This window comes from Sinocyclocheilus anshuiensis, unplaced genomic scaffold (assembly GCF_001515605.1).
Source record: "Sinocyclocheilus anshuiensis isolate Anshui unplaced genomic scaffold, SAMN03320099.WGS_v1.1 scaffold3242, whole genome shotgun sequence".
NCBI lineage: Eukaryota > Metazoa > Chordata > Actinopteri > Cypriniformes > Cyprinidae > Sinocyclocheilus > Sinocyclocheilus anshuiensis.
In genome coordinates, this window is record NW_015541065.1 from 62187 (window position 1) to 70819 (window position 8633).

The window sequence follows — 8633 nt, forward strand, 5'->3', positions numbered from 1 at the left end:
AGACGTTCAAACTAATATCACGTAATTTATGTCTCTATGATGATTGGTTGATATCAGAAGGGAGGCTAGCCTCCCCTGCCAGGTTTCTTTTCTCAACACTCCTCAGCGCTGAAAGTGAACACTCGATGGTGATTGGCTAATTTTTTTTACCAACAGAGGCACGAGAGCTCAGCTCTCCTCCGGCCTCCCCCTCCCCTTCTCTATCACCTAGCGGTTGTAATTAAATCAGCAGATTCGGCACATTCGCGATAGAAAAGCGGCGCTTTCACTTTATGGTATTACAACTGTGAAATTACAAACAAAAAATACACGTTCTGAGACATGAACTGAAATGAATTGTGAATTTTATTAACATTAAATTGTCTTCCTCCCATTTTCACCTCAAAATTTTGGGGAAGCTGTGCCTCCCCTGCCTCCCCCGACGAGCCGCCACTGCACATGGATACACACATAAACACTCACAGTGTATTGAAAGTTGACATTTTATGTTCTGATTAATGTTGTCTTGACGAGCACATTTCACTGTGCTATTACTGTCAGTTTGATTTTGATTCAAACTTGTAATTAATTCATTTATTTTATTTCATCACAGGGATTTATTTGTTTGTTTGTTTATATTGGCTGGTACTCTGTGCTTAATTTTTATTTTATTCTATTTTATTTTATTCATTTGTACTCTGTTCCTAATTTTACAAGTAGACTTGGATTTCAGAGTCAATCCATTGTTTAGAAAAAAAGAAATGAATATAAACAGTGCAATATTAAGTATAATTTACACCATTTTGAGTTATACACAAACCAATTCACCTTGGGTTTTCATCTTGTCTTTAGTGTTACTGACAAGCCTGGCAGTTTTTATTAATATTTTACTTTATTTGTGCCCAAAGTATATAAAACATATTTAATTTTGATTACAGATTTTTATTTTATTTATTTTATTTTTTGTGTGTGTGTATTTTGTTTTATTCAATCACTGGCTTTATTTTATTTTTAATTATTTTATTTTATTTATTTATTATTATTATTATTATTATTATTTTTTTTTTAATTCTCTCTGGTTGTAGATCACTTTGTGTGATGTCATATTATTCCTTGCTTAATTAAAATGAATATCTGTTGTGTTATATTTTTGTTTGTGTGTATTAGGTGAGGAATGGTGCCACCCTGGTCTTGTCCCGAGTTCTGCACACTCAGCAGTCTTTCGACCAGAACCAAGACAACCATGAAGAAAGTTAGTGACTTTCAGTTATACTGAAGTCTTAAAGGTCCCATATTGTCAAAACTGAAATTTCCTGGCTTTTTTCACGATTACTGAGGTCTAGGGGCTATTTAACTAAGTTTCAAAACAGTCAGTCCACAGTAAAATGCACACAGCCTGCTTAAAGTTCTAGCTATTTTTCACGAACCGTTGTGACTTCCGTAAAAAGTTGACGTCTTAAGGACATCAAAACCTCAAATAAAACTCCAGAAAGGTGTACAATATGGGACCTTTAAACTACTCCAGTTGTATTTTAATGACACCAGTGCATTGCTTCTTATTGATCCCCCTTAATAGTCTAAACATATTGACAGTCCTTAATGATAGAAAAACACAGAATGACTTAAATCTGCTGGCGCACTAAATAGACAGTGAACTAGAACTGAACCCAGACTAATGGGCCGCTCGAGTATGCCTAAAATAACTGTTCTCCAAACAGGAAGAGCAATCAGTCTTTCAAATGTGCTTGTTTTGTGATGAACAGGAAATGCTTTGCTGGAGGATGATAAAGTATTTCACCTGGTGAGACCGGCAGATGAGTTGGATGAAGTGAAATCAAAGAGAGGGAGTATGAAAGACAAGGCCACGACGAAAGCCATCACTGAGATTTACCTGACTAGACTCCTCTCTATGAAGGTGGGTTAGACTGGGTATTTACTTACATTTTAAATGTTTGTTTTCATTCACATGAATTGAATTGGAAATTGAATTAGATAGTGATGCACTGTGATGTGCTTGTGTTACAGGGCACGCTGCAGCAGTTTGTGGATGATTTCTTCCGCAGTGTGTTGTGTTCCGGAACCGTGGTTCCTCCTGCAGTCAAGTATTTCTTTGACTTCCTGGACGAACAAGCACAAAAACATGACAACGTTGATGATGAGACCATCCACATATGGAAGACCAACAGGTTTGAAACACTTAAAGGGACAGTTCATTTAAAAATTTAATTTTTTTTTTTTTTTTTCCTTAAAATTATTATTATACAGTGAAATTCAGTGGAGTACGAAACAACATTGGGCTCTTGTATTGTATTATATTATATTATATTATATTATATTATAAAAGTTAAATGACAAAGGGTTCCTTTTAAAAATGTTATTGTATAGTATTATAAATATATTATTTACATTCAACTGTGTCATTACATCAGTTAATAAAGCTGTGTTGTGCATGAATGCATCATATCCAGTAGGATGCCACTATTATTTTGTACAATATGTGCACAGCAGGAGGTGGTTGTTTAAAGTGACAGACATTCTTTCTGTGACTAGACCAGCTTTCTGCTTCATGAATTCACACGAGCGCGGCAGTTCACATGTACAGACGTGACAGCCATCCGTCTTTACTTGTCTTTCATTATCAATTATGGTACTGAATTTTATGCTGGTTTGACCCATGAACTCTTGCGATTAAAAAGTTAACTTTCACAATGAATTAATTGAATTAAAACACAGTTCCTAACTTTTGGGACAAATTATAATAGTATCTATTCATAACTAGGTACTTGTTCACATATAACTAACCACAACTTTACAGTTCTCACAACAACAATAATAATAAACCGTCCTGTGCAGCAGAGATTTGAAAACTCCGGAGGGAAATGCTCGGAACCCTTTTTAACTCAGGAGATTAAATTATGCAGGCTTTGTTGAGCCCTGATAAAATATTCACAGTGTGTCTTGTTCGATGAGCAGAGAGATTGACAGCTGCTTGAAGTGCACACTTCTCTTTCACATCCCCATCAGTGGTCCATTAAATTACTCCTCTCATTATTGTTTTGCAGAAGAACCTTGACTGCTGGGTTAGTCACAAAAAAGGGTTTGATTTGTTTTCAAGGGTTTATTCTGAGTCGAGGCCAACGGGACTCTGGTATTGACTCTGTATGGATCGCTCGCAGCTCCTTTCCCAAAAGGGCCGTTGGGATGTTGTTATATTAAAATCTCACTCCAAACTCTGAGATGACTTTTTTCTCTCTCTGAAAAATGATGTTCTTTGATTGAATGAGGAGGTGCTGATACATGCATTAGATCAAGGGATTTAAAAAAAACAGCTCTGGAGGAATGAAGACAAAGTGCCTCATTTAAAATAAAATGACATTTCTATTCAGTAGAGGGTTTGTTGAGCTTGTCTTCATTAAGCTAAATTGATTGGTTCTTTGTGCTTAATTTAAAAGATAGACTTGAGATAAAAAAAAGTTTTACCTTGGGTTTTCATTTTGTCTTTAGTGTTACTGACAAATCTGGGCAGTTTTTATATTAATATTTTACTTCCATTTGTGCCCTGAGTATCTTAAAAAATGTAGTTTGAAGAAATGATTGGTAGACTGTCCTTCAAACTATTTATATTTATTTAAATTATATATGATATTTTATATATTATTTGTATTTTTGCAGTCCTACAAATTTTTATTTTATTTTATTCTTTTATTCTTTTTTTTTTTTAAATTCCACCTGTAAATGTTGATACTAACAATCATTTTTTAAATGTTCAATTATAGTTTTGTTTTGTCCTTGCAAGTCATTTAATAAGAACGCGTCTGCAAAGAAATAAATGCACATGGATCTGTGTGTTTGTTTCTTCAGTCTGCCTCTCCGGTTCTGGGTGAACATTTTGAAAAACCCTCACTTCATCTTTGACGTTCATGTGACTGAAGTGGTGGACGCCTCTCTGTCCGTCATCGCCCAGACCTTCATGGACGCCTGCACCAAGACTGAGCACAAACTTACCCGGGTGAGCAGCAAGAGTTGAAGTTGTAGTTTATCAATCCTATAATTTCGTCTTGGCTTTCTGTTTCATATTTCCTCTCTTGATCTCTGCTTCACAGGAGTCTCCCAGCAACAAGCTGCTTTATGCAAAAGAAATCTCCACTTACAAGAAGATGGTTGATGAGTAGGTTTCTGTTCTGTTCATCAGTTGGTACATGTGTTATCACAGTTGAAAAAACAACAACAACAACACCACACTCATGTTCTCTGTGCTCTTCAGTTATTATAAAGGCATCCGTCAGATGGTTCCAGTCAGTGACCAAGACATGAACACACACCTTGCAGAAGTTTCACGTGTAAGTTTGTTTATAAGTTTATAATTTATTTCATGTAATTTGTATTTTATTATTTTATTTTTATATTTTGTCATTTAATTTTTTCTCATTATCTTATTTTATTATTTTCCAAAATTTGTTGTTTTGTCATTTTTATTGTTAATGTAATTTGCATTTTGTTTTGTTTTATTAATAAATGTATAATTTCACGTTCATATTGTATTTTATGCATTATGCAGTTTTATATTTTGTGATTTTTATTTTTTATATTTTTTCATGTTTATTTTTTTTTTATTTAGTGAAATTTTTATTTTTATGTCATTCATTTATTTTATATTTTTATTTAATTTTAAAATTGTATGTCATTTTTTTGTATTATTATATTGTATTTCATTGTATTTCATGCATGTTATTGTAAACGGCAAATTGAACTCCTTATCTTTCTCCAGTCTCATACAGATAAGTTGAATACCCAGGTTGCATTGCACCAGCTTTACCAGTATGCCAGCAAGTACTACGATGGGGTAGGTGTTGTTACACATCAGAGTATGTGTGTTGAACTCCAGCCATTTCCATACCTGCACACATACAGTACTCTGGTACACTTTTTCTTTCTTTCTTGAGATCAACAAGTAAACGGTACAAATTTCTGTCTCTTACCACTCCATCCATAGATCATCTCGTCGCTGGAGAACGATCCTGCCGCCCAGAGCAAACAGCTGACCCTCAGACTGCAGCAGATTGCCGCCGCATTAGAGAATAAAGTGACCGACCTTTAGTGCCGAGGAGCCCAGACTCAAGAAAGGAGACGGAAGTGCTACTAAACCCAGGACGGAGCTCAATTTAATGGGCTCAGAAATAAGAACAGACCTTCTGGAGGACTCTTGTTTTTGGAGCCTCCGCTCTGGCGAGTGAAAGATAAAGCGAGGAGGAACACAGACTAATTGCAGACCCTTCCTCTCCACACGGCTTTCAGCTTTGCTCAGAGGGACCAATATAATATACTCTGACCTGAGGGGAACATCACAACCGTCGAGGAGAGCGAAAACTCACTATGGTACTTCTCAGATCAGCACCTGCACAATGAAAACCCAACATTTATTTTTGTGTTCTGCTATGCCAATAATCAGATGTTCAGTATATTGTTCCTGTGTAGATGAATTAAAATAGTATTATATGTAAATATATTTTTACACTCAAGGCTGCAAGAGGCTTTAGACAAAAGAGATTGATTATTGTTTCTGTGGAAGCCCGCTGTTTTGATTTCCGGTGTATTTTAAGTGCCACTCTCATTCCTGTGCAGTGATGATGTCACATCCTGTGGGTGCTTTGATGCCGTTGGCTCACGGTTCAGTTTGTGGTACCACTATCAGTTTGTATAGGTGTTTGCGATGCTGACATCCGAGCCAGTGCTTTTTTTTGTCCCTCCCAAATATTTTTAGCGTATTTATCAGTGATTGCGTACAGTAATGTCAGTTAATGAATCAGTAAAGTCCGATTCTAATTCAGCCACAATGCAAAGAAACGTATGATTTTTGATCCATGCATTTGATTCATGACACACAGACACTCAGAACAAAAGCCACAGAAGCTTTTATCTCCCCTTGCTTTGGTGTCTGATCCAGCAGTTGCGTTTTTATGTTTTGTACCATGTTTGCTTTTATATATGTGCACTTTGACACATGGCTTGCCTTATTTTATGACACAGTTATGATTCTGTATTTTAAATCAACAATATTTGATTTGATCAAGGAAGTTTGCATTGCTGGTTGCCTTTCTTAAGAAATAAGTAACACATGTATGGTAGAGAATTTTCTTGAATGTGATAATGAAATACGAACGCGACTTTGCCTTAACAGCAAGAGTTTGGACTGAGAGCGGCTCATTTGCCAATTAAATCATGATATCCTAGAATTGAAATTTTGTTTATTGGTACTATTTTATTTTGAAAACACAAACTTTTTTTTCTTTTTTTTTTAATTATGTTTTTTATTTAGAGTTTACCAAAGTTTAAATAAATGTTTTGCAGCTGTCCGCAACCACCTAAAGCTTCTGTTGTTTTATATGTATCAAATGATCAAGTTTAAAGTGTAATTTAATTACTAAAAAAGATATAATGGTAAGGCAGCTAATGGTAAGTCATCTAATAGAATATGTAAATGGTACGGTTTTCCTACCTGTATGTTCTGACTCAAATGTGCCAAACTCTCCACACTCTTAATGACAAAAGGGTAATGAGGACAATATTGTTTCTTCATGAACTTTACTAGTGTGACTTGTGTTGCCTTTGGTAGGCGGTGACAAAGTCGCACTGCAGCCAATCAGAGGCTGGCACCGCCCATTCTGAGCATGATGGACACAGCAGGAAATGCCTTTGAACTGTAAATATAGACCAACTGCCAAGATTTCATATTCTTCTCTCCTTTTTCTCGCTCTTCCTGCCAGTTCTTCTGTGTTGTCTAGCTATGACCGTGTCAATGGCTTATTGTAAAGCTTCTTGTTTGCCTTCCCTTACCAGGCAGTGCCTTACAAATACAAGTAATAATGATCAATTGTGTGGTGATTGTGTCTGCATTAAAATTGCAATAGGGTCCTTAATCATGTTTCTGTGTTTTTGTGAGAACTGTTCGCTATTTCTTTAAATGTATGTGTTGGCCTGTTAAATGATGTTAAACGCTAATAATTTCTAATCTAGCCCTGCAAGGAAATCTGAAATACCTGGCAGATGGTAAGATGGCATCGGAGATGAGGTAAGACTTGGGATGAGTGGTTTTCTTAATTTGTTAAAATTATCAGTCATTTAAACAGTCATTTTATTGTTATGTGAGTGGCAAAATTATAATATTAATACTAATGGATACTTAATTTGATGCCCATTAATATCTAATCAACTCAGTTTGTTCAGTGGTCCCCACAGTAAGTGTTTGTTTTCAAGCAACAATACACAATTGCTGGGCCAAATGTTGAGATTTTGGGTAACAACTGAATGTTTTAACAAATTTGGAGGCGATAAGATCAATAAATCAAGTCCAAAAAACGTGCATTTGAAAGCATCTTCTGTCTAGAGACCAATACTAAAGGAAGAAATGGTATCTGTGATGTATGTAGATTAGGATGCCATCACATTAACTTACTGCAGAAGGTGGGAGTGACTGTAAATGGTTTGTACTGTATAATGTCCAAGCCATTACTGTCAGTGTTAACCCTTTGGGGTCGACAAACGCTGATACGCGTTTTGTGGCATCTTCTCCTGATAACACCGAAAAGAACTTAAATTACACTTTCAGTTTTGATCTTACAGATAAGAGCAATACATCAATCGAATCTGTAAATGGTCTACTTTTATTTGTTATGGTGCTACTAAACTTAGCCATTAAAATGTTTATTAGCAACTGAAAAAAGCACAAATGTCAGGACATGTCAAAACTTCTCCAGGGCCCAAAACACCCTTGGATCCCAGAGGGTTAATGTGCTTTCCAGGAAATCAATGCACCAGTCTGAAATATTACAACATGAATATTTATACAAGTAACTTCACAGTGATGTTATCGTTAACTAAAACTGAAACAAAAAAAAAACATTTTTGTTAATTGAAAAAAAAAAGCTGAAATAAAATACATGCCGAAAAACTTTGGAATGTCGCTTTGGTAACTAAATGACATTTTAAGCACAAAAATCTAATTTTAAACTATTTAGAAATATATCTTAAAAAGACTAATAACAAAAAAACTAATAAAAATGTCAAAATCAAAAAAAAAATATAATAATTTAAAATGATAATGTAAAAATAAAAGCTCATCAATGTTAAAAAAAACTATAATAGTATATAAATATAAAGTAACTGTTTTACAGGAACTCGAATGCTGTTGGACTCAATGTTGCACTATATGTGCTGATATTCAGTACAACAGCACTCTTGTGTATTTTTTCCACGTCTGCCATCAAAAATAGTCCCAAATAAAGTCTTTTTTTTTTTTTTTACATGTCGGCGAGGAACACTGACTGAAATCCGGTCTGAAACGGAGTATGTCAGTTGTGTGGAAAATGAGAACGTTTATAATTGTTTAGTTGTTTGTGCACTGGATCTGTCCAGTCATGGTAAAGAATAGGAATAATCATTTTTAAAAAGAGGTAAAGAGAGGATTGCAAAACCCCTCTCTCCTTCTAGCCCTCCACACGGTTAACTATTTCACTTTATTTTTAAGTATAGGCATTAATTGTTGTTTTCTCCTGAATGGTCCTGCCTGAAGGCCTGAGAGCTTTCAGGGTAAACTAGGACACGGATCACTTCCTGTCCTCAGCATGAGTCAAACATGGACATATGTGAGTTAACTC

General features: G+C 35.3%; 1 protein-coding gene across 1 annotated transcript in view; it reads left to right on the plus strand.

Annotated features, from left to right (window-relative positions):
- LOC107690660 (plexin-B2-like) overlaps positions 1-6896 on the plus strand; it is a 53815-nt gene extending 46919 nt beyond the window's left edge. The window contains exons 30-37 of the mRNA XM_016489042.1: positions 1147-1231; positions 1743-1894; positions 2005-2165; positions 3841-3988; positions 4083-4147; positions 4244-4319; positions 4748-4822; positions 4973-6896. Of these exons, the coding sequence (XP_016344528.1) occupies positions 1147-1231; positions 1743-1894; positions 2005-2165; positions 3841-3988; positions 4083-4147; positions 4244-4319; positions 4748-4822; positions 4973-5077 (867 nt within the window). The 3' untranslated portion in view covers positions 5078-6896. The remainder of the gene's footprint in view (positions 1-1146; positions 1232-1742; positions 1895-2004; positions 2166-3840; positions 3989-4082; positions 4148-4243; positions 4320-4747; positions 4823-4972) is intronic.
- The last annotated feature ends 1737 nt before the right edge of the window (positions 6897-8633 follow it).